Below are 26657 nucleotides of genomic sequence, written 5' to 3'. Positions count from 1 at the left end.
TGTTCAATAGGGTTGGGGTCAGGGCTCTGTGCAGGCCACTTGAGTTCCTCTCCCTATCACACCTATATGAGCTTGCTGGAAATCTGTTCAGAAACTATGGTAACTATGGATTGGCCCCTTCCCCCCCAAGCCCATTAATATGGAGTCGCAATTGTTTGTGACTATTATGTCCTCCACTCTTCTGGAAGGACTTTCCACAAGATTTTGGAGTGTCTCTGGGAATGTGTGTCCATTTGTGAGGACAGGTACTGATGTTGGATGAGAAGACCAGGCTCACAATCTGCGTTCCAATTCATCCCAAAGGTGGCCATTAATATGGAGTTGTTTCACTAACGTGGTTATAACGTCCTCCACTCTTTTGGGAAGGCTTTCAACAAGGTTTTGAAAGGTGTTTGTGGGAAATGAATGCCCGTTTGTGAGGTCAGGTTCTCGGCGAGAAGACCTGGCTTACAGGTTGGGCCTCACAATGACTGGCACACTGGCTCACAATCAGCGCTCCCATTCATCCCAATGGTGTTTAGTACAGCTGAGGTCGGGACACTCATGTAGCTCTCTATAAACTTGGACTCCTTTTGTGGCTATAACATGCCCCACTTTTCTGAGAAAGCTTTCCACAAGATTTTGGAGGGTGTCTGCTGGAATGTGTGCCCACTTGTGAGGTCAGATACTGATGTTGGATTAGAAGACCTGGCTCACCATCAGCATTCCAATTCATCCCAAGGGTTGAGGTAAGGAAACTCAAGTTCCTCCACACCCAACTGGTCAAACCATGTGGTTAGAACATCCTCCACTCTTTTGGGAAGGCTTTCAACAAGATTTTGAAAGGTGTTTGTGGGAAATGAATGCCCATTTGTGAGGTCGGGTGCTGGGCGAGAAGACCTGGCCCACACGTTGGGCCTCGCATTGGGAGCCAAAAAAAAAAAGCCTTGTCTCACAATCAGTGGGATATTTAGGTTTTTGTGCTGCCTTAGGCAACACAAAAATCAGACACTCCCCCCTCCACGGTGGAGAGAGCATGACACCGACCAACAACACCCCTGGCCCATCCCCCCCACCCGAGAAAGCCTTCCATTAACACCCAAACCCCCCCAAAAAGAGAGAGAGACCCCTTCACATCAGTGGACATCCCCGGGAACGACAATCGGGCTCTGCATACACTACCAAGCAGCCCCTCTCAGATCCCACCTGGTCCCCATACCGCATACGTCCCTTCTTCCAGGGGGCAGTGCTGCCCCCCTAGGCAAATGCCTCGTTTGCCTTGTGGTAAATACGCCCCGGCTCACAATCAGCGTTCTCATTCATCACAAATGTGTTAAGTAGGGCTGAGGCCAGGGTTCTGTGCAGGACACTCGAGTTCCTCCGCCCCAGACTGGTCACGCCATGGCTCTATGGAGCTGGCTTTGGGGTACAGTCATGGTGAACCAGAAAAGGGTTTCCCCCAAACTATTAATAGGGCATTATTGTGCAAAATCTCTTTGTACGTTGTAGCATGAACACCCTCATTCGGAGGGGAGTCCACCTACGTCTGACCATGAAGTAGGTGTGATGGCCATGGGTCTACCAACGTTTGTCCGTATAGTGTATGCTAGATAATGCAAAGGTGTGATGTGGAACTCGAGAGATGCTGTAAGTCGTTTTGTTTTACAACGATTCTTAAATGTATTCCATGCAGACGGCAAGTCGTACACAAAGTTAAGTATTTCAAGTAGCTAGTAGGGGCATCTCAGCCCATTTATGGAGAAAAGTGAGCACCTCCCCTATAGTCCTTCACCTTTCTAATCATGGCTACATTACTTTCAGTCTCATCTGGTATTCCTTCCAATTCATACATTTTTTATTTTTTTTTCGTCCTTAAAATAAAGTTCGTGAAAATGATTCTAAGTCCCGGTAGTTAGGCGCGGATCCGTCCGTCAATACTCCACCAAGTCATCGCTCTTTAGTCCGTCATTGCCCCGCAATTCCCGACGATGGGAACGTCGCACATACACAACAAAGTATGGAATGAATTTTCCGGTGATCAGTCCCACCAGCTCGAATGAAAAGAAAACGAAGCCTTTTCTTCTAGATCCGCCATTCAACGTCCCACCTTTCGGCTTGGCGCGACGGCAGATTCGATGCGGCGCTGCTTTGTCCATTTCACAGCCCAATCCAGAACCGGCGTTTGTATCGCTCGCTGTTTTCATTGGTTAGGAGAAGAGGTTTAATATCGTTCGATAAATCTTCTAAAAAAAGAAAAAAGAAAACATGGCACGGCGCCCTCCGGGGGTCGGGTGCCGGCGCGTCTCTGGCTGCGAGCGTGGCAAGGTTGAGTGCGGAGGATCGACTTTATTGAAGAGTCCCAGAGGATGACGGCAGTGAATGGGCGGCACGAATGTTTAGCGGGAGGCCCTCCGGCGCGGGTCGCCATCGGGGGGGGGGAGCTCTTCAGTACGCTTGTCCAGTCTCAACAGGTAGCAGGCCCAGGACGGCCGAGTGCTCGCCGAGCTTCATACGGCGCTGTGTGGACAGGCTGACGTTCTTAGCCAAATAATCGACGGCAGCTGAAAAAACAAATCCAAAAAGAAATCTGCGTCAAAAAAGTGAACTCCCCAACATTTCATTCATGATTTATATTTCTGAGCATTATAAACCAACAATAAAAAAACACTAAATAACATTTTTGGATAAACTTTTCCTTTTTTTTCCCCCCTTTTTCATTACAAGCCTTATTTTTGACCCAGTGACATCACTACGGGGTCTCTGTGCTTCTCTATGCAACCGCATCTGGCAGTGAGGAGACCACAGAATGCCCTTCTCACCGCCACTCGAATGTCCTCTGAAAATGGATCCAAATGCAGATTGCTCTTCAAGTCTACAAGAGCCCTTAGATCCGGTTCACATCTGAGCGACTTGGAATCCCGGGCAGAATTTTCACACTAAAACCGGGACGCGTGTTTGGGTGATATTCGTTCTTAATGGCACCTCACACGTGGTGTGGTTTTGCTGCGATTATCATGTGACAAAATGCACGAAAATTGCAGAACAACACATGATAAAAGCTGCGAGTAATGAAGCGAATGTATGTAGAAGAATTGCTGAGCCTTTACCCATTTCTTCTCTGCAACTTTATTTTTGGACCCATCCTTCCATGGCTGCACTAAAGGCATGTGCTGTATAATAATGCTCAAGCTAGGGCTGCTGGCTTTGTATTATGGGGGGGCGTTATATGGAGGTTGTATATGGGGGCTGTAAATGGGGGCTGTATATTGGGGCTGTATATTGAGGCTGTATATGGGGCTGTATATGGTGACTGTATATTGAGGCTGTATATGGGGCTGTATATTGAGGCTGTATATTGAGGCTGTATATGGGGCTGTATATGGGGCTGTATATGGTGACTGTATATTGAGGCTGTATATGGTGACTGTATATTGAGGTTCTATATGGGGCTGTATATGGTGACTGTATATTGAGGTTCTATATGGGGCTGTATATGGAGGTTGTATATTGAGTCTGTATATGGAGGTTGTATATTGTGTCTGTATATGGGGCTGTGTATGGAGGCTGTATACTGTGGCTGTATATGGGGGCTGTATATGAAAGTTGTATATTGAGTCTGTATATGAGGCTGTATTCAGGGTCTGTATATTGAGGTTGTATATGAGGGCTCTATATGGAGGTTGTATATTGAGTTTGTATATGGGGGTTGTATATGGAAACTGTATATGGGGCTATATATTGAGGCTGTATATGGGGGCTATATGTTGTGGCTGTATATGGGGGCTATATGTTGTGGCTGTATATGGGGGCTATATGTTGTGGCTGTATATGGGGGCTATATGTTGTGGCTGTATATGGGGGCTGTATATGGAGGTTGTGAATTGAGTATGTATATGAGGCTGTATTCAGGGTCTGTATATTGAGGTATTATATGGGGGCTCTATATGGATGTTGTATATGGAGGTTGTATATGGAGAGTGTATATGGGGGCTGTATTTTGAGACTTTATATGGGGGCTGTATATTGAGGCTGTATATTGAGGCTGCATTTTGAGCCTGTATATGGGCGCTGTGTACAGAGGATGTATATGGGGGCTGTATGTGGAGGCTGTATATGGAGGCTGTAAATTAGGGGCTGTATATTGAGTCTGGTCTGTATATGGGGGCTGTATATTGAGACTGGGGGCCGGATTTGGAGGCTGTATATGGGGGCTGCACATTGAGACTGGGGACTGAATTTGGAGGCTGTATATGGGGGCTGTATATTGAGGCTGTATATGGGGGCTGGATATTGAGGCTGTATATGGGGGCTGGATATTGAGGCTGTATATGGGGGCTGGATTTGGAGGCTGTACATGACATGTATAATAGTTAAGCATTGTCACTGACACCAGAAGATGCACACACATCAGCTCCATAGAACACAGAAGCCCCCCCCCCCCCTGTTAATGTCCCAAATGAAATTAATACGGATATAGAAGTTACTGGCAATAAGTAAAGAAATGTGAGGCGCCGGCGGCATGTCAGCGGCAGTCCTGGGGGAGGACTTGTCCAGACAAGACTCTTATTGGAGTTGTCATATCCATTACGGTTCTTTTCACGCTTCTGTGTCCCATCAATGTGGGCATCACATAGAGGAGCGTCTCTGCCAAGCGCCCGGCGCAGTCCCTGGATCTGGTCAGCTGGGGAATCGCTGCTACTAAATGGTTTGCGGTTGTGTTCAGACACTGTTATTATTTATATCACTGGTAGTCCATCTACAAATGATAGGGGGCTTTCACAGCGACCCCTGACACCTCCAGAGGGACACACAATAGCACAATTCCGCACCTCAACACCCAAAAGGTTTGGTCCTGCTGCATTTTTTTGAGGTGTATTGCAATGCACACTGAAGAAGTTGGGGTACAATAACCCCCAGCACTGGTGTCAGTGGATGCAGTAATAACCCCCAGCGTTGGTGTCAGTGGATGTAATAATAACCCCCAGTGTTGGTGTCAGTGGATGTAATAATAACCCCCAGCGTTGGTGTCAGTGGATGTAATAATAACCCCCAGCGTTGGTGTCAGTGGATGTAATAATAACCCCCAGCGTTGGTGTCAGTGGATGTAATAATAACCCCCAGCGTTGGTGTCAGTGGATGTAATAATAACCCCCAGCGTTGGTGTCAGTGGATGTAATAATAACTCCCAGTGTTGGTATCAGTGGATGTAATAATAACCCCCAGCGTTGGTATCAGTGGATGTAATATTAACCCCCAGTGTTGGTATCAGTGGATGTAATAATAACCCCCAGCGTTGGCTCCAGTGGATGCAATATTACCCTCCAGTATTGGTGTCAGTGGATGCAATAAAAGCCCCCAGGATTTGTGTCATTGGATGCAAAAATAAACTCCAGCACTGGTGTCAGTGCACACAATAAGAACCCCCAGCATTGGTGTCAATGGATACAGTAAAAGCCCCCAGCACTAATGTCAGTAGATTGCATTAATAACCCCCCAGCATTGTTTCTAGTAGATGCAATAATAAGCCCCAGTGTTGGTTCCAGTGGATGCAATAATAGCCCCTAGCATTGGTTCCAGTGGATGCAATAATAACCCCCAGCATTGGTTCCAGTGGATGCAATAATAACCCCCAGCATTGGTTCCAGTGGATGCAATAATAACCCCCAGCATTGGTTCCAGTGGATGCAATAATAACCCCCAGAATTGGTTCCAGTGGATGCAATAATAGCCCCAGCATTGGTGTCAGTGGATGCAACAATAACCCCCAGCGTTGGTGTCAGTGGATGCAGCAATAACCCCCCACATTGGTTGCAGTGAATGTGATAACCCCCAGCATTGGATCCAGTGGATGTGATAATAACCAGTACTGGCCTTGGTGGATGCAATAATAACCCCTAGCACTCACTAGTATCAGTACTATTACCCCCCCACACACACTGATAGTCACTTGCAGTGCAATTGAACGACTCCCACCCCCACACACACACACTGGTAGTCACTGGCAGTGCAATTGAAAGACCCGCCCCCCCTGGTGTTCAGCAGAGGTGAAAATTAACACCACCCTCCCGCATTGGTGGTCCCTGACAGTAAATCTGACCCCACCCATTGGAGATTACTTGCATTGAGATTGCACCCCACCCCTGCATTGGTGATCCGTGGCAGTGCACGTTCCACCCCGTTCTATATGATTCTTTTTCTATACGGTGCCACACGTTGGGCACCACGGATTTATATAGCGGCACCATACTGATCTGTGCTGTGTAAAGTGAGGCAATCATTTCAGCAATTGCAGAACTCTCTCCTTTCCCCTGCAGCTGCTGCAGGCTGACCCAGGGGATCACCGGACCAGAGCGGAGTGGGATGATAATCGGTAAGTATATAAATAAATGTAATATCAGAATGTCCGGCTTACAATGCTCTGCGGTTGGACCTTACAAATGGCGGACATTGTATAGTGATGGCGGACTGCAATGCCTTGGGATAGAGGCTCTTCCTAGCTGCAGATGGCTGGTCTCTGTGCATCCTCCATGTACATCTCAGCACTTCTGTCTGCATTTCTCCGAGCTCACAGAGTGGATGGAGACTGCCCAAGGCGGACTTCGGAGTGGATTGTGACTATTAATTGCAGGTGTGCCCCTAACATGCTGGAGGTGGAGGAAAGGTTATGGCCAGACGAGGAGCAGAGTCATTGGACCCCTCTCCAGGCATGAAACACATGCTTCTCATTTAGGCTGAAGAGATGACTGGGTGTGATGGAGGTGAGGCGGTGACACTGTGTTAGAGTGACTGCAGGCTATTTGGAGAGGAGAAGGGATTTATGGCAAATCACAGCACAGAGAACACACCTGGGTAATAGACACCCAGCCGAGAACCCACCCACAGTGTGTAGGCTACAGCAACCATTCTCAACCATGGGGTTCCTCAAGGGGTTTCTGGGGGTTCCTTGAGCTGTGACCGACTGACATCCCATCTAATGGTGTCTGCATAGTTCCAGATTCAATCCAGAGCCAGATGCATGGCACCAGTTATCTTTTTTAGCTATCTGTAAGGAACATTCTTCCCACTGACCCCCAATGTAAGGGACATTCTTCCCACTGACCCCCAATGTAAGGAACATTCTTCCCACTGACCCCCAATGTAAGGGACATTCTTCCCACTGACCACCAATGTAAGGGACATTCTTCCCACTGACCCCCAATGTAAGGGACATTCTTCCCACTGACCCCCAATGTAAGGGACATTCTTCTCACTGATCACCAATGTAAGGGACATTCTTCCCACTGACCCCCAATGTAAGGGACATTCTTCCCACTGACCCCCAATGTAAGGGACATTCTTCCCACTGACCCCCGATGTAAGGGACATTCTTCCCACTGACCTCCAATGTAAGGGACATTCTTCCCACTGACCCCCAATGTAAGGGACATTCTTCCCACTGACCCCCGATGTAAGGGACATTCTTCCCACTGACCTCCAATGTAAGGGACATTCTTCCCACTGACCCCCAATGTAAGGGACATTCTTCCCACTGACCCCCAATGTAAGAGACATTCTTCCCACTGACCACCAATGTAAGGGACATTCTTCCCACTGACCCCCAATGTAAGGGACATTCTTCCCACTGACCCCCAATGTAAGAGACATTCTTCCCACTGACCACCAATGTAAGGGACATTCTTCCCACTGACCCCCAATGTAAGGGACATTCTTCCCACTGACCCCCAATGTAAGAGACATTCTTCCCACTGACCACCAATGTAAGGGACATTCTTCCCACTGACCCCCAATGTAAGAGACATTCTTCCCACTGACCCCCCCAATGTAAGGGACATTCTTCCCACTGACCCCCAATGTAAGGGACATTCTTCCCACTGACCCCCAATGTAAGGGACATTCTTCCCACTGACCCCCAATGTAAGGGACATTCTTCTCACTGACCCCCAATGTAAGGGACATTCTTCCCACTGACCCCCAATGTAAGGGACATTCTTCCCACTGACCACCAATGTAAGGGACATTCTTCCCACTGACCACCAATGTAAGGGACATTCTTCCCACTGACCACCAATGTAAGGGACATTCTTCCCACTGATCCCCCCCAATGTAAGGGACATTCTTCCCACTGATCCCCCCCAATGTAAGGGACATTCTTCCCACTGACCCCCAATGTAAGGGACATTCTTCCCACTGACCCCCAATGTAAGGGACATTCTTCCCACTGACCACAATGTAAGAGACATTCTTCCCACTGACCCCCCCCCCCCATGTAAGGGACATTCTTCCCACTGACCCTCAATGTAAGGGACATTCTTCCCACTGACCCCCAATGTAAGGGACATTCTTCCCACTGACCCCCCCAATGTAAGGGACATTCTTCCCACTGACCACCAATGTAAGGGACATTCTTCCCACTGACCCCCAATATGAGGGACATTCTTCCCACTGACCCCCAATGTAAGGAACATTCTTCCCACTGACCCCCCAATGTAAGGGACATTCCCACTGACCCCCAATGTAAGGGGCATTCTTCCCACTGACCCCCAATGTAAGGGACATTCTTCCCACTGACCCCCAATATAAGGGACATTCTTCCCACTGACCATCAATGTAAGGGACATTCTTCCCACCGACCACCAATGTAAGGGGCATTCTTCCCACTGACCATCAATGTAAGGGACATTCTTCCCACTGACCCCCAATGTAAGGGACATTCTTCCCACTGACCACCAATGTAAGGGACATTCTTCCCACTGACCCCCAATGTAAGGGACATTCTTCCCACTGACCCCCAATGTAAGGGACATTCTTCCCACTGACCCCCAATGTAAGGGACATTCTTCCCACTGACCCCCAATGTAAGGGACATTCTTCCCACTGACCACCAATGTAAGGGACATTCTTCCCACTGACCCCCAATGTAAGGGACATTCTTCCCACTGACCCCCAATGTAAGGGACATTCTTCCCACTGACCCCCAATGTAAGGGACATTCTTCCCACTGACCCCCAATGTAAGGGACATTCTTCCCACTGACCCCCAATGTAAGGGACATTCTTCCCACTGACCACCAATGTAAGGGACATTCTTCCCACTGATCCCCCCAATGTAAGGGACATTCTTCCCACTGATCCCCCCCAATGTAAGGGACATTCTTCCCACTGACCACCAATGTAAGGGACATTCTTCCCACTGACCCCCAATGTAAGGGACATTCTTCCCACTGACCCCCAATGTAAGGGACATTCTTCCCACTGACCACAATGTAAGGGACATTCTTCCCACTGACCCCCCCCCCCATGTAAGGGACATTCTTCCCACTGACCCTCAATGTAAGGGACATTCTTCCCACTGACCCCCAATGTAAGGGACATTCTTCCCACTGACCCCCCCAATGTAAGGGACATTCTTCCCACTGACCACCAATGTAAGGGACATTCTTCCCACTGACCCCCAATGTGAGGGACATTCTTCCCACTGACCCCCAATGTAAGGAACATTCTTCCCACTGACCACCAATGTAAGGGGCATTCTTCCCACTGACCCCCAATGTAAGGGACATTCTTCCCACTGACCCCCAATGTAAGGGACATTCTTCCCACTGACCACCAATGTAAGGGACATTCTTCCCACTGACCCCCAATGTAAGGGACATTCTTCCCACTGACCCCCAATGTAAGGGACATTCTTCCCACCGACCCCCCCAATGTAAGGGACATTCTTCCCACTGACCCCCAATATAAGGGACATTCTTCCCACTGACCATCAATGTAAGGGACATTCTTCCCTCCGACCCCCCCAATGTAAGGGACATTCTTCCCACTGACCCCCAATGTAAGGGACATTCTTCCCACTGACCCCCAATGTAAGGGACATTCTTCCCACTGACCACCAATGTAAGGGACATTCTTCCCACTGACCCCCAATGTAAGGGACATTCTTCCCACCGACCCCCCCAATGTAAGGGACATTCTTCCCACTGACCCCCAATATAAGGGACATTCTTCCCACTGACCATCAATGTAAGGGACATTCTTCCCTCCGACCCCCCCAATGTAAGGGACATTCTTCCCACTGACCCCCAATGTAAGGGACATTCTTCCCACTGACCACCAATGTAAGGGACATTCTTCCCACTGACCACCAATGTGAGGGACATTCTTCCCACTGACCACCAATGTGAGGGACATTCTTCCCACTGACCCCCAATGTAAGGGACATTCTTCCCACTGACCCCCCAATGTAAGGGACATTCCCACTGACCCCCAATGTAAGGGGCATTCTTCCCACTGACCCCCAATGTAAGGGACATTCTTCCCACCGACCCCCCCAATGTAAGGGACATTCTTCCCACTGACCCCCAATGTAAGGGACATTCTTCCCACTGACCCCCAATGTAAGGGGCATTCTTCCTACTGAGCCCCAATGTAAGGGACATTCTTCCCACTGACCCCCAATGTAAGGGACATTCTTCCCACTGACCCCCAATGTAAGGGGCATTCTTCCCACTGACCCCCAATGTAAGGGACATTCTTCCCACTGACCACCACTGTGGATCAGTACTTACATTGTCCATATTGTCCATACTGGTAGCTTGCCACGGGGTCCATGCTGTATCCCGTCGTGCTGTAAGTCGGGGCGCAGTAGGACTGAGATGTGGGGAGGCTGTCCACAGACTTGATGGAATCACTGCGCTGGCTGCAGCTCGCAGACAGGGAATTGGTGGTCTCCAACCCGCTATGTAGCGGGGAGATGGAAAACTCCGACTGGCTCTGGGGGGGCACACCGCTGGGACTGCTTAGAATGCTCATAACCTGCAATGAGAAGAGTGAACTGGTTGAAATGGCAGCTTTATGTTCGCAGTAACGCCAGGCTATGGAATTATACCAAGTAACACATTTCCTTTAAAGGAGAACTCCACTTTTTTGGGGAGAAAAATTAGCAATTAAAATACAATACATCGTGTACAATCGCTACACAAGTCATATTATACTTCAATGGTATTAGAAATGACCTTTCCTATTCAATCTGCAGCCGCGGTCATTTTCTGTAAAATACAATATGGCCGCCTGAAGGCGCTCTGTACACAGACGGTATACTAGATGGTACATAGACAGCATTTTTTGTGCGTTCCCACCCGTCATTTGTAGGGAAGTCCATTAGTTTCAATGGGCTACTCTACCCACAAGAAACACGGGGAAAGGAGTCCCCGACCCTCGAGTACAATTGTGCTGCACTAAACTGCATGGTTGCTGCAGCCCTGTGTGGTTCGGCAAAAGTGCTTCTTGATGCATGGGGTGCCATTAGAACTTTCATAGGAATGCATGGGGTGCCATTAAGACTTTCATAGGAATGCATTGGGTGCCATTAAGACTTTCATAGGAATGCATGGGGTGCCATTAAGACTTTCATAGGGATGCATGGGGTGCCATTAAGACTTTCATAGGAATGCAAGGGGTGCCATTAAGACTTTCATAGGGATGCATGGGGTGCCATTAAGACTTTCATAGGAATGCATGGGGTGCCATTAAGACTTTCATAGGGATGCATGGGGTGCCATTAAGACTTTCATAGGAATGCATGGGGTGCCATTAAGACTTTCATAGGAATGCATGGGGTGCCATTAAGACTTTCATAGGGATGCATGGGGTGCCATTAAGACTTTCATAGGAATGCATGGGGTGCCATTAAGACTTTCATAGGAATGCATGGGGTGCCATTAAGACTTTCATAGGGATGCATGGGGTGCCATTAAGACTTTCATAGGAATGCATGGGGTGCCATTAAGACTTTCATAGGGATGCATGGGGTGCCATTAAGTATTGTATGGGGATGCATGGGGTGTCATTAAGTATTACATGGGAATGCAAGGTGTGTCATTTGGTATTGTATGGGGATGCAAGGGGTTCCATTAAGTACTGTATGGGGATGCAAGAGGTGCCATTAAGAGTTTCATAGGGATGCATGGGGTGCCATTAAGTACTGTAAGGGAAAGCATGGGGTGCCATTAAGAATTTCATAGGGATGCAAGGGGTGCCATTAAGTATTCTACGGGGATACAAGAGGTTCTATTAGGTATTGTATGGGGTAGCAAGGGGTACCATTAAGAATTGCATGGGGATGCAAGGGGTGTCATTAAGTATTGTATGGGGATGCATGGGGTGCCATTAAGACTTTCATAGGGATGCATGGGGTGCCATTAAGTATTGTATGGGGATGCATGGGGTGCCATTAAGTATTCTACGGGGATACAAGAGGTTCTATTAGGTATTGTATGGGGTAGCAAGGGGTACCATTAAGAATTGCATGGGGATGCAAGGGGTGTCATTAAGAAATGCATGGGGATGCAAGTGGTGCCATTAGCTATTGTATGGGGATGCAAGGGGTGCCATTAAGTATTACATGAGGATGCAAGGGGTGCCATTAGGTATTGCATGGGGATGCAAGGGGTGCCAGTAGGTATTGTATGGGGATGCAAGGGGTGCCATTAAGTATTACATGAGGATGCAAGGGGTGCCATTAGGTATTGCATGGGGATGCAAGGGGTGCCATTAGGTATTGCATGGGGATGCAAGGGGTGCCATTAGGTATTGCATGGGGATGCAAGGGGTGCCATTAGGTATTGCATGGGGATGCAAGGGGTGCCATTACCTGTAAGTATTGTAAGGCGATGCAAGGGGTGCCATTAAGAAATGCATGGGGATCCAAGGGGTGCCATTAGGTATTGTATGGGGATGAAAGGGGTGCCATTAAGTACTGCATGGGGATATGTGGAGTGCCATTAAGTATTCTACGGGGATGCATTGAGTGCAATTAAGAATTCTTTACGAAGCAATGGCATCCATTCTGCGTCTGCTAAAAAGCAGCACGTTTCTGTGCAAGTAAGGAAAGTTCTTCATTTTTCTTGCGTTCACGACATGCATAGATATGAACCAAGCCTTACTGGCATCCCCATGTATCATGTGGTCTGGTGAAGAGCAATTTTATGCAAGGTCCGGGAAATTCTTTCCCCACATTTTTCTCAGGTAGGGAAGCCCATTGAAATGAATGGAGCGCTCTACATGCGACATGTGGCAACACGTGAAAAACACGTGGAACCACGGGCGCTCTAGATTGCACCTCATTGGTGTGAACCTAGTCCAGGCCCTTGTACCTTTGTATTTTGATGTGCTCCATAGCCCATTCTTTCTCCAAGTCTTCCTACAATGTGACAACACCTCAACCCATAAGACCTTGGATATGTCTTGACTCAAATATTACGACCTACTGGTCCAAAGACACCCTGGATTTTAATTCATTTTAATTTTCTTTGCAATGTATTCAATATTTCCTATAAAAAAGGTTAAAACTTTGAGTAAAAACATATTTCCTGCCGAGTGACGGAGATTTTGCTACGTACAGTTGGGTTGTCCAAGGTGGTGTCTCCAGCATTAGAGATCTATACATAGACCTATGCAGGGGTGGACTGACCATTTGGAAACTCAGGCACTGCCCGAGGGCCCGGGGTCAGTAGGGGCCCCTGGTACCGTTTTCATAGGCTTTTTTTGAGTTTGGGCAAGGACACAGGGGCCCCATGATTCCCTATTGCCCGGGGGCCCCATGAGTTCTCAGTCCGCCCCTGGACCTATGCATTGTCCTGGCCATGACCCTTCGTACTGGCTATCCATCCTCCTGACCTCGCTCACCTACCCCCTTCACTTTGCTGACCGGTTCCGCAGAAGCCGGGGCCAAGGAGGAGGCGGCTGTTCCTCTGCAAACAGGTTAATATGATTTCTAGAAAGTGTTTGAAGCCAGGGTCCAGAGGAAGGGCCACTATAATCCCTCGCCCCCCCCCCCATACCTCGCCTCTATAATGTATTACTTCTTAGTATATTACCATCACTAACCAAAAATCAATTGCCGAGCGACATCTGTAAGACTTTATCTGCAGGGATATCAGGGGCCTGTCAGTCCGGCTGAGTGGCAGATTTCCCTCCCTTCCCCCTTCTCTTTCTGTCACCCCTTCCTACTCTCTCTGCACCGCTGCCCCAAATCAGTCACAGCCGATTCGCATTAACCTCTCCGCTGCCTGGCGGCTTCACAGTCAACATTAAGCTGATGGCTTTTTTTGCAAATTTTTACTTCTCTAATTCAAACCCAAAAAAACGATGATGGCGGAGGATGGCGCCGGCTCGGTGATCTGCATCTACACATTACTGGTAATGGGCATGGCAAATCCATTCAGGGTTGGCAGTCGAGCTGCTTTTGTTTTTTTTCACCTTTTGGGTGAGGAGAGTTCTTGCTTTGTTATGGCAAAAAAACAAAAAAAAAACCTCAAAAAGGTTCAATTAATAAGCCACAGTGTGCCAAGTGCAATGTCTGTTCTCCACCAATCAGCCAACAGAAGGCCTGCCAAGGGACAACTACCCCTGGGGCCATACATGGAGACTGGTCCCAAGACAGTGACTTGCTGCAATACCTGGTCACATCACAACAAGCCCATAAAAACAATTGTTTCAGCAACTTCATTGTATTTTTTCAGGACCATCACATGACTATAGCCGGCCATACGCGGGTCGAATTCCGAAAGAATTTTCTTTAGAAAATCTTTTCTACGAATTTTCGTTCGAATTTTGCATCGTTAGTGGGTCACAGAAACGGCCGGTTTTCACGTGACCATTGAATTTGAGTGATCTGGCATGCTGTAAATTTTTTGAAAAACGAATTTCGAATCAATGATGGGAGAATCAGTCAAGAAATATAAACTAAAAGAAACAAGCGGGAGATATGACCTGGAAAGAAAAGAAAATTCTTGGCCACGAAAATTCTTTTCTGTAGCAACATGAGGGGGAATTGAAGGCTTGGTTGGTAGAATTTCTAAATCAATGGTGGCGCCATCGGATTACAAAACGCATGAAATTTGCAATTTTCTAAAGAAAAGTTGTTCGTAATTGGACCCATGTACGGCCTGCATAAGTATGGCTATATCTGCCACCAAGAGCTGCAACCACTTTCAAGATCAGCTGTAAAGATCAAGCTATAAAAGCGATTGTCCTTGCACAGAAAAATTTTCATCATGCTGGAAAATGTCTGTACGATTGGGGTCAGCTCTGTTTTCCATAGAGAGAAGGAACATTTCCTTCACTGCAGTTGCAAGGACTGTAGTAGACTATTGAGCTCCTGCAATGTCGGCAGTGATAAGAGACATATCATTTATTACCAGCCTGCTGCAAAGCCAATAATCTTCTTGCACCTTCATGTCCACCCAGCCACCCAAATCTAAGGGTCCCACAGTTGAAAGATAGCCAAGCTACCTACCTAGGCTCCTTAGATAAGCCAATCTCAACCAGGGTTCCTGGAGATTCCTCCAGAAGTTGCCATGGGTTCCTTGAGCTGTGGATAATTAGCCCCCTACCTGATGATGCCTTCATAGTTCCAGGTCCACCACCACTTGGTAAAGCTAGGAGCATGACACCAGATGTCATTTTAATTGTCTAAAAGGTAACATTCTGACCACTACTCTAAGGGAGGGCATTCTTGCCCTTGAGCAACATTTTAAGGGACCTTCTTCCCATTGAACCCCAACTCAGGGGATTTCTGAGACCTGAAAATTATTGTAAGGGGTAAACACAGTAGCAAGGACTGTAGTAGACTATTGAGCTCCTGCAATGTCGGCAGTGATAAGAGACATATCATTTATTACCAGCCTGCTGCAAAGCCAATAATCTTCTTGCACCTTCATGTCCACCCAGCCACCCAAATCTAAGGGTCCCACAGTTGAAAGATAGCCAAGCTACCTACCTAGGCTCCTTAGATAAGCCAATCTCAACCAGGGTTCCTGGAGATTCCTCCAGAAGTTGCCATGGGTTCCTTGAGCTGTGGATAATTAGCCCCCTACCTGATGATGCCTGCATAGTTCCAGGTCCACCACCACTTGGTAAAGCTAGGAGCATGACACCAGATGTCATTTTAATTGTCTAAAGGGTAACATTCTGACCACTACTCTAAGGGAGGGCATTCTTGCCCTTGAGCAACATTTTAAGGGACCTTCTTCCCATTGAACCCCAACTCAGGGGATTCCTGAGACCTGAAAATTATTTTAAGGTGTAAAAAGGTAGAGAAAGGCTGCATTAGATCGTATCATTTATTACCAGCCTGCTGAAAAGCCAATAATCTTCTTGTACCTTCATGTCCACCCAGCCACCCAAATCTGAGGGTCTCACAGTTGAAAGATAGCTGAGCTACCTACCTAGGCTCCTTAGATAAGCCAATCTCAGTCAGGGTTCCTAGAGATTCCTCAAGAAGTTGCCATGGGTTCCTTGAGCTGTGGATAATTAGCCCCCCACCTGATGGTGCCTGCATAGTTCCAGGTCCATCACCACTTGGTAAAGCTAGGAGCATGACACCAGATGTCTTTTTAACTGTCTAAAGGGTAACATTCTGACCACTACTCTAAGGAAGGGCATTCTTCCCCTTGACCAACATTTTAAGGGACCTTCCTCCCACTGAACCCCAAATCAGGGGATTCCTGAGACCTGAAAATTATTTTAAGGTGTAAAAAGGTAGAGAAAGGCTGCATTAGATCGTATCATTTATTACCAGCCTGCTGAAAAGCCAATAATCTTCTTGTACCTTCATGTCCACCCAGCCACCCAAATCTGAGGGTCCCACAGTTGAAAGATAGCTAAGCTACCTACCTAGGCTCCTTAGATAAGCCAATCTCAACCAGGGTTCCTGGAGATTCCTCCAGAAGTTGCCATGGGTTCCTTGAGCTGTGGATAATTAGCCCCCCACCTGATGGTGCCTGCATAGTTCCAGGTCCATCACCACTTGGTAAAGCTAGGAGCATGACACCAGGGGGTTTATTTACTAAAGCTGGAGAGTCCAAAATTAGACTCCCTTCTGCATAGAAACCAATCAGCTTCCAGGTTTCATTGCCAAAGCTTCATTGAACAAGCTGAGGTTAGAAGCTGATTGGTTTCTATGCAGAAGGGAGTCTGATTTTGGACTCTCCAGCTTTAGTAAATAAACCCCCAGATGTCTTTTTAACTGTCTAAAGGGTAACGTTCTGACCACTACTCTAAGGAAGGGCATTCTTCCCCTTGACCAACATTTTAAGGGACCTTCCTCCCACTGAACCCCAAATCAGGGGATTCCTGAGACCTGAAAATTATTTTAAGGGGTAAAAACGGTAGAGTAAGGCTGCATTAGATGGTGGCAGTACAAGTACGCTCAGTCTGGCCAAGGAACGGTCTTTAAAGACCATTCTGCAAACATACGGGCGAACTTGCAGTTTTGGACTAGGAGGTGGTATGCTCTTGCGCATGATTTATTGTTGGGGAAAGGGGTGGGGGGGTAATGGAAACATTCAACATAGTCCAACCTAACCAATCAGTTTTCCACAAAAAAGAGTCAACCAGGGTCAGAAAGGGCTCGTAGACCAAAGATTGTTGAGGGATCTGACCTAAGCTGTTTCATTGGAAGAGCAATCATTGGATTCTGTAGGCACCTCCAAACCTGCGCCACTGCCCTTGGTCTATTTGAGCTGCTCTAATTAAACACTATGGCTGCTCTAACATTCTGGGTTATTGTACTTTCTACATCTCTGCTACTTTTTGCTTTGTGGTATAAACTTGAAAGCGTTACTGAAAATGGGGCATAACAACGAGAATGTATCTGTTTTATTCCCCGTATGTTCTAGATTTATGGAATAATGTATTTGGGCGGAATGGAATACCACATCTCACAGAAGCACAGATAACCCCCCTCGTGTATCGGTGTAACCCTTGCCTAGCCTAGCTCTGCATAACACGAGGGGCCTCTACTCAACCTTGACCCGAGGTCAGTCGGCTCGTAGTCTAGGACACGTGTTCTCCTTGACACCGGGAAATGTCCTTTCACTGCCCCCTTCCTCTGTATCTCTCTTCACATTCACTCTTTCTTCCCTCCGCCGACACTCTTTCCCCTCAGGAGGTTTCATCATCCTCTCTCCGTACTTTAAAAGAAGAGGAGTTAAAAAAAAATGTAATTAATTCCCTCTATTTCTGAGCAGGGCCTGAGGGTCTGTGTCCACGGAGGCTCCAGCCAGGCAAATCTGCACCCTTTATGATAAACCGAGTCAGCTTTAGACGTTCAAGTGCAATTAGGATCCCCCATCTCGAGACCATCAGCTCTTCCAACTTCTTGGGCCGCAGGAGGAAGAGAAATTGAGCTGCGGAGGAAACTACATGAAAGTAGGAGATAGGGATGAAAGGCCATCTACCGTATACAATATGGACAGGAACCTTATATTATCTCTGGGATATAGGATCCGCCGCATGCAAGCATGTTAAGAGATTAGACGCCAACTTTACAGGAAATAACACTTTCTTCTACACTGTTATTCTTTGTGTTTGCAAATTTTAGCTCCAATTTTTTCTTTTTTAATTTCAGGAAAGGATGGCAGCATTGAATTCACAGACGTATTTTTTTTTTTTTATAGGTTTGAGGCTTTCGCTGCGGAATATATTATGGATATTCCAACATAAGAAAGGGAAATCATTGAGACGCGATTATCCTGGACCTGTCATCTCCCAACTATGAAGTCGGTAACGTTCATTAGTCCTTCCATTAATTAGCATCTGGTGACAACGATGAGACGTTTGTGACGTTATGCCTTGGTTGGGGTCGCCACTTTTTAAGTGAAATGACTGCTTTCTCGTGATTGCAGACTATCTCAGGCAACGTGGGGACTTAATACGCAGAATTCGGTGGCTTTTTTCGGGAAAAAAAGGAAAATTAGACTTCCTCTGGAGCACAAGTGGCCCTATGTTCATTAGCCACCGGTTCATCCCGAGACGCTTGAAAAAAAGAAAATTCTATACCGGGGCGGACTGACCATTTGGAAACTCGGGCACTGCCCGAAGGCCCGGGGTCAGTAAGGGGCCCCATGAGATGCCCCTGGTACCTTTCTCATAGGCTTTTTTGAGTTTGGGCAAGGACACTGGGGTCCCATGATCCCCTACTGCCCGGGGGCCAAATGAGTTGTCAGTCTGCCCCTGCTCTATACATTTCTGTATCATATGTTGGAATTCTCATACTCTTTAAATAATTTGGATTTGGATTTATGAATTTGGATTTGGATTTATGGCGCCAACAGTTTGCTCAGCGCTTTACAAAATAAAGGGAGACAATACAGTTCAATACAAGAGGGTTAGGAGGCCCTGATCCTGGGAGCTTACAATCTAAGAGGGAGGGGCTGGTGGTACAAAAAGTAATAACTGTGGGAGATGGACTGGTAGGAGGAGTAGAAGATTCCGTTATTGGCTGAAGGCGGGATAGGCTTCCCTGAAGAGATCGATTTTTCAGAGATCGCCTAAAAGTGGGCAGAGTAGGCGATAGTCTAATAGATTGGGGTAGAGAGTTCCAGAGGATGGGGGAGGCTCTGGAGAAGTCCTGGAGGTTAGCATGGGAGGAGGAGACAAGAGAGCTAGAGAGTAGGAGGTCGTGCTAGGAGCGGAGAGGACGGTTTGGGTGATATTTGGAGACAATGATCGGTGATGTAATTGGGGGCGGAGTTATAAATGGCTTTATATGTTATTGTTATTGTTTTGAATTTTATTTGTTGGGCAATGGGAAGCCAGTGGAGGGATTGGCAGAGAGGGGTGGAGGACACTGAATGGAGGGATTGGCAGAGAGGGGTGGAGGACACTGAATGGAGGGATTGGCAGAGAGGGGTGGAGGACACTGAATGGAGGGATTGGCAGAGAGGGGTGGAGGACACTGAATGGAGGGATTGGCAGAGAGGGGTGGAGGACACTGAATGGAGGGATTGGCAGAGAGGGGTGGAGGACACTGAATGGAGGGATTGGCAGAGAGGGGTGGAGGACACTGAATGGAGGGATTGGCAGAGAGGGGTGGAGGACACTGAATAGAGGGATTGGCAGAGAGGGGTGGAGGACACTGAATGGAGGGATTGGCAGAGAGGGGTGGAGGACACTGAATGGAGGCCAGTGGAGGGATTGGCAGAGAGGGGTGGAGGACACTGAATGGAGGCCAGTGGAGGGATTGGCAGAGAGGGGTGGAGGACACTGAATGGAAACCAGTGGAGGGATTGGCAGAGAGGGGTGGAGGACACTGAATGGAGGCCAGTGGAGGGATTGGCAGAGAGGGGTGGAGGACACTGAATGGAGGGATTGGCAGAGAGTGGTGGAGGACAATGAATGGAGGGATTGGCAGAGAGGGGTGGGGGACACTGAATGGAGGCCAGTGGAGGGATTGGCAGAGAGTGATGGATGACACTGAATGGAGGGGTTGGCAGAGAGGGGTGGAGGACACTTAATGGAGGCCAGTGGAGGGATTGGCAGAGAGGGGTGGAGGACACTGAATGGAGGCCAGTGGAGGGAGATCAACGCTCCCAGAAGGTGGAAGGACCCACTGAGCCAAGCAGAGGACACAGGGGATCGACACTTCAAGAAGGATGAAGGAACCAATGAGTGCAGTGGGAGCGCAGGAGATCAACAGAGGGCAGAAGGAACCACAGAGCCAAGCAATGGACACAGGAGATTAACACTCCCAGAAGGTTTGAAGGAACCACTGAGTGCTGTGGGGGCACAGGAGATCAACAATCCCAGAAGGTGGAAGAAGCCACTGAGCCCAGTGATGGACATAGGAGATCAACCTTCACACATGGTGGGAGGAACCACTGAGTGCAGTGGGGCACAGGAGATCAACACTCCCACATTCTGGGAGGAACCACGGAGTGCAGTGGGGGCACAGGAGATCAACACTCCCACATGCTGGGAGGAACCACGGAGTGCAGTGGGGGCACAGGAGATCAACACTCCCACATTCTGGGAGGAACCACGGAGTGCAGTGGGGGCACAGGAGATCAACACTCCCACATGCTGGGAGGAACCACGGAGTGCTTCAACAATAAAATATTCCCAGAGAATTGATTTTCACCAAATAAATATTTAGGATTCCATTGATAATATTCTTACATTTTGCTGCCTCCCTGACTCAAAACAAGCATGCAGCCAGCAAAGCCAGAGTAAAATCCAGACCCCTGATCTGCATGAAGCTGGAGGATCGGCATGCCGGACAGTCTCTCTAGTCATGCATGCGTAGTGCTACATTCCCGGGTTCGCAGGCAACAAACGCATGCCGACTGCTCCGAGTACCCGAGCAACAGAAAGTTTTGGAACAAAGTTTTGAATTTCCAGATTGATGGCGGTTCCTTGTGCTGCCCGGCCAATCGGCTCTCCTCACCTTTCCATCACCCTCTGCCGGCTAAGCAGGTTGCCCCCCCCCCCCCTCCATCATCTCTCTGCCCTGGGGGGGGTCTTGGTAATGGAGAGTTCACACTGACTTATTGCTTCAAAACAAGATTTCCTGAGATCTGTAGAACTACCCCCCCCCCCCCCCCTTCTCCTTTCTGGTGGAAGGTTCGATAAATGTGAAAGAGCTCCGACACAAAGACTTCTTGGAGTGACACATCCCAGCCTGGGGCGTTCTGACTCCGGCTCAGTATCAGCACCAGCACTGCCTCTCTGATCAATCACAGACCTCTCTATCTGTGAGCCGGGCTTAGCATCGCTCCCTGGGCCCGATCTACACGCCCAGAGGGGTCAGCCGCAGATATTAGAGCTCAGGGAGGGAGATAACACTCAGATTTGTTTCCAGAAGATACTGACCTTTCTGATTGCTTCCCCAATTCCCTCGAATTAACGCATGTGATACACTTCTGATCCACTCCGGCGTGCGCTGCATCGATCGTTATTATTTCAGGGTTTACCGGAACCCAGAGGAGCAAAAGTCCCTCTCATCCCCACATGGGTGCCGCTCCTGAAGTCCCTGATTTGGCTTCATTGTATTTATATCATTTGTATTACTCTATATATATATATATATATATATATATATATATATATATATATATATATATATATACTCTTCCTACTGTCTATCTATATATCAGATATAAATAATGGCAGTCTCTCAGCTGCAGATGGGGGTTGCCACCATCCCTGTATAATTACACAATATCTACAAAAATCTTTTTTTTTGGGGGGGGGGCAAACCGAGCCAGAATTATATCCACTTGAAGATCCGGCCTTTTCTGATACTTTTTGTTTAGATTTATAAATCGGTATTTTTTTTCTGATAGAAAATTACTTAGAACCTCCAAACATTATATATATACATACAAGAAGGCTTTTTTTGCTCAAAAAATAGGTGCAGAACTCCCCCCTTCTGAGTCACTGCTTGTCTCCACTCCCTACCCACCTCCGAGCACCGTCACTTGTTTCCACCCCCTACCCCCCACCTCCAAAGCACCATCACTTGGTTCCACCCCCTACCCACCTCCTAGCACCATCACCTGGTTCCACCCACTACCCACCTTCGAGCACCATCACTTGGTTCCACAACCTACCCACCTCCTAGCACCATCACCTGGTTCCACCCCCTACCCACCTCCGAGCACCATCACTTGGTTCCACCCCCTACCCACCTCCGAGCACCATCACCTGGTTCCACCCCCTACCCACCTCCGAGCACCATCACTTGGTTCCACCCCTACCCACCTCCGAGCACCATCACTTGGTTCCACAACCTACCCACCTCCGAGCACCATCACTTGGTTCCACAACCTACCCACCTCCGAGCACCATCACCTGGTTCCACCCCCTACCCACCTCCGAGCACCATCCCTTGGTTCCACCCCCTACCCACCTCCGAGCACCATCACCTGGTTCCACCCCCTACCCACCTCCGAGCACCATCACTTGGTTCCACCCCCTACCCACCTCCGAGCACCATCACTTGGTTCCACCCCCTACCCACCTCTGAGCACCATCACTTGGTTCCACCCCCTACCCACCTCCGAGCACCATCACTTGGTTCCACAACCTACCCACCTCCGAGCACCATCACCTGGTTCCACCCCCTACCCACCTCCGAGCACCATCACTTGGTTCCACAACCTACCCACCTCCGAGCACCATCACCTGGTTCCACCCCCTACCCACCTCCGAGCACCATCACTTGGTTCCACCCCCTACCCACCTCCGAGCACCATCACTTGGTTCCACCCCCTACCCACCTCCGAGCACCATCACTTGGTTCCACCCCCTACCCACCTCCGAGCACCATCACCTGGTTCCACCCCCTACCCACCTCCGAGCACCATCACTTGGTTCCACCCCCTACCCACCTCCGAGCACCATCACCTGGTTCCACCCCCTACCCACCTCCGAGCACCATCACTTGGTTCCACCCCCTACCCACCTCCGAGCACCATCACTTGGTTCCACCCCCTACCCACCTCCGAGCACCATCACTTGGTTCCACCCCCTACCCACCTCCGAGCACCATCACCTGGTTCCACCCCCTACCCACCTCCGAGCACCATCACTTGGTTCCACCCCCTACCCACCTCCGAGCACCATCACTTGGTTCCACCCCCTACCCACCTCCGAGCACCATCACTTGGTTCCACCCCCTACCCACCTCCCAGGACCTCTCCTTTTAGAGAATATAGAGCCAAGTATCACTTTGTGGTGCTGAATAATTTTTATGGAATTTATTAATAACAAGAAAAGCAGAAAGATAGTCCCTCCCTCAACCCCCCCAGGCAGCAATAGATTCCTCCAGCAACAATGGACTCCCGAAACAAAATACACAGATGTCCCGGCATCCAGCAACAATGGACTTTCCAGCAGTTAGCAACAATAAAACAGTAGATCCCTTCCAGCAACAAGTGACCCCCAATCAACCATAGATCCCCCACCAGCAACAATAAACCACCACACAATAACAGATCCCTTCAAGTGACGATAGATCCCCCGGCAGTCAGCAACAATAAATCCTCCAGCACCCCTTGGCATTGCATATATCCAGTGCTGGAGGTGCTAGAACTCATATATATAATTTTTTTATTTTTTAGCATAGGCCCTGGAGAATAAAAGTGTTTTTATGTCACACAGTATTTTGCGCAGCGGTTTTTCAAATGCAATTTTTTGGGGAAAATTACACTTTCATGAATTTTAATACACAAAAGCACGACGTAATACTCATTTTGTTTTTGTGAAAAATATAAAAGATGATGTTATGCCGAGTAAATAGATACCAAACATGTCACGCTTTAAAATTGCGGAATGGCGCCAAGCGGTGGTATTTTTTAAAATCTCCATAGGCAATGCTTTGTAAGACCTTTCACAGGTTACCAGTCTAGAGTTACAGAGGAGGTCTGGCTCTAGAATGACTGCTCTCGCTCCGACGCTCTCGGCAATACCTCACATGTGTGGTGCGATTGGCGAGCACAGGGGGATGGGGGTGCTTAGAATTTTTTTTTTTTTAATGTTATTATTTTATTTATTTAGTTTATCATTATTATTATTTTTATTATTATTATACAGGATTTATGGCTCCAAGTTTGCTCAGCACTTTACAATATAAAGGGAGACAATACAGTTCAATACAAGAGGGATAGGAGGGCCCTGATCCTGGGAGCTTACAATCTAAGAGATTGATTTATTTATGTATTTATTTTTTACCCTGTTTCTTTAATTTTTTTTTTTTCATCACTTTTATTGCTGTCATGGGGCCCCCGGGCAATAGTGGATCATGGGGCCCCTGTGTCCTCGCCCACACTCAAACCACACCCACAAAAAGCTTATGAAAGGTACCAGGGGCAACTCATGGGGCCCCCTACTGGGCCAGGACCCTCGGGCAGTGCCTGAGTTCCCAAATGGTCAGTCCGCCCCTGGTCACAAGGAATGTAAACATCCCCGGTGACAGCAATGGACCCGGGGTCAGTAGGGGGCCCCATGAGATGCCCCTGGTACCTTTTTTATAGGCTTTTTTGAGTTTGGGCAAGGACACAGGGGCCCCATGATCCCCTATTGCCCGGGGGCCCCATGAGTTGTCAGTCCGCCCCTGGGATGGAGTGGAGAGGGATTAGACCCCTTGTCAGGTTTTTATTGCTGTTTGTGCCGCTGAGAGCAAAAGAAAATCTCACATTTCGGGTTGGCTCCAGAACAGGAGTAGAAGGGAAATCTGCCAATGGGGACAACCAAGGATTCCCTCACTTTGGAGGGATTTCCTCTCATTTCCTGTTTTGGCTATATAAGTACCTGAAATGAATGAAAAGCAATTTTGTAATTTATCCAGATTCCCCTCCTAAACCAAAAGGGAAGAACGAGATGGTGGATCTGGACGATCTGGTGGATCCAGGAAAGGATCTGAATCGGGGGCGGACTGACCATTGTGGAAGTCGGGCACTGCCCGGGGTCAGTAGGGGGCCCCATGAGATGTCCCTGGTACCTTTCATAGGCTTTTTTGGGTGTGGTTTGAGTGTGGGCGAGGACACAGGGGCCCCATGATCCCCTATTGCCTGGGGGCCCCATGAGTTGTCAGTCCGCCCCTGATCTGAATGTTGGAATTTTCAGGCTATTTGATACATTTTTGAATCCTTATTGGGGGGGATAAGGATTCAAAAATGTATCAAATGGCCTGAAAATCCCAACATTCAGATCCTTTCCTGAGACTGGCCACCAGCTCATTCTTCCCTTTTGGTTTAGAGGGGGGGGGGGGCCCTTCATTACCAACTATTTTGGTGGAAGTGGCCTCTCCGGCCATCCGCCCAGTGGGCACACTACACCATTATATCCAGATGGAAGCTAATCCACATCAACATCTGTAACTGATCTCCACCCTCCAACCTCAACTCCTTGTTTTTCCTTCAGATGAGAAGTCTGTAGATAAGAAATGAAGGAGAAATAGGAAATTGAGCAGGAAAATTAGGAGAAAACAAATAAAGTGGGGAAAACAGAAAGGGGGGGGGGGATAGAAGGAGAAGCAGAGAGCGAAGATGGGAGAGGGAGGGGGGGGGGCGGTGAGCGAGGAGGCCGACTGATTGTTTGAAAGATATGACTATTTAGAGAGAATGACTGCATAAATTTAATTAAAGCGTTTTCACGCTGCAAATGGCTGATTGTAATTATGTTCCCAGCCTCACTTAGCAGAGAAGATGTTGCCTCTTTGTGTGATGAAGGACAGCGAGCAGATGACAACACCTATTCAACCGTCTCTTTGTGTCAGGTGTTTATCTGTGCCATGAAATACTGGGTTGGGGGGGGGGAGGTGGACAATGATTGGACCAGACTCTAAAAGTGAACCGTGAATGTGTGAGCGGGCTGTGCATGTCTAAAGGATGGAAATAAGAATATTACATATGCATGGAACAGCTTTTGGTGCCACCAGAGATGCGTCGCAATCTAGAGGTACGCCATTTTAAACTTGACAACTGCAGCAGAGAAGAAAAAACAGGGCTGTGGCTTTTAGCAAAATTTACATTTATCTAACCCTGCCATTCTCAACTAGGGTTCCATGGAACCCTAGGGTTCTTCCAGAGATTGCTAGGCTGATTGATCGCCCATTTGAAGGTGCCTTCATAGTTCCAGGACCAACACCACTTGGAAAAGACAGTGGAATGATCTTTTTACCTCTCTTTAATTCTGAATCCCACTGTAAGAGGGGCATTTTTTTCACATTGACCACCAATGAATTGATTCTAGTAGGGGCTCCCCGAGATGTGAACATTATTGATAGGGTTCCTTTGGAGAAGAAAAAGGTTGAGAAAGGCTGACCTAACCTAGACTGGGACAATGATAATTGGTATCTGAACAGTTACTATATGCAAAGTGCTTGGTTCAAAAAGT

General features: G+C 48.1%; 1 protein-coding gene across 1 annotated transcript in view; it reads right to left on the bottom strand.

The window, feature by feature from the left end:
• Positions 1-1069: 1069 nt before the first annotated feature.
• Positions 1070-26657, bottom strand: part of LOC149435478 (paired box protein Pax-7) — an 81150-nt gene continuing 55562 nt past the window's right edge. The window contains exons 4-5 of the mRNA XM_089662622.1: positions 10544-10790; positions 1070-2540 (exon numbers count right to left, since the gene is read on the bottom strand). Coding sequence (XP_089518748.1) covers positions 2425-2540; positions 10544-10790 — 363 coding nt within the window. The 3' untranslated portion in view covers positions 1070-2424. The remainder of the gene's footprint in view (positions 2541-10543; positions 10791-26657) is intronic.

The sequence above is a fragment of the Staurois parvus genome, unplaced genomic scaffold (assembly GCF_062004578.1).
Source record: "Staurois parvus isolate SC_StPar_1 unplaced genomic scaffold, SC_StPar_1.0 ptg001504l, whole genome shotgun sequence".
Taxonomy (NCBI): Eukaryota; Metazoa; Chordata; class Amphibia; order Anura; family Ranidae; genus Staurois; species Staurois parvus.
The sequence above is the reverse complement of the archived record's forward strand: the minus strand, read 5'-3'. Positions and strand labels throughout refer to the sequence as shown.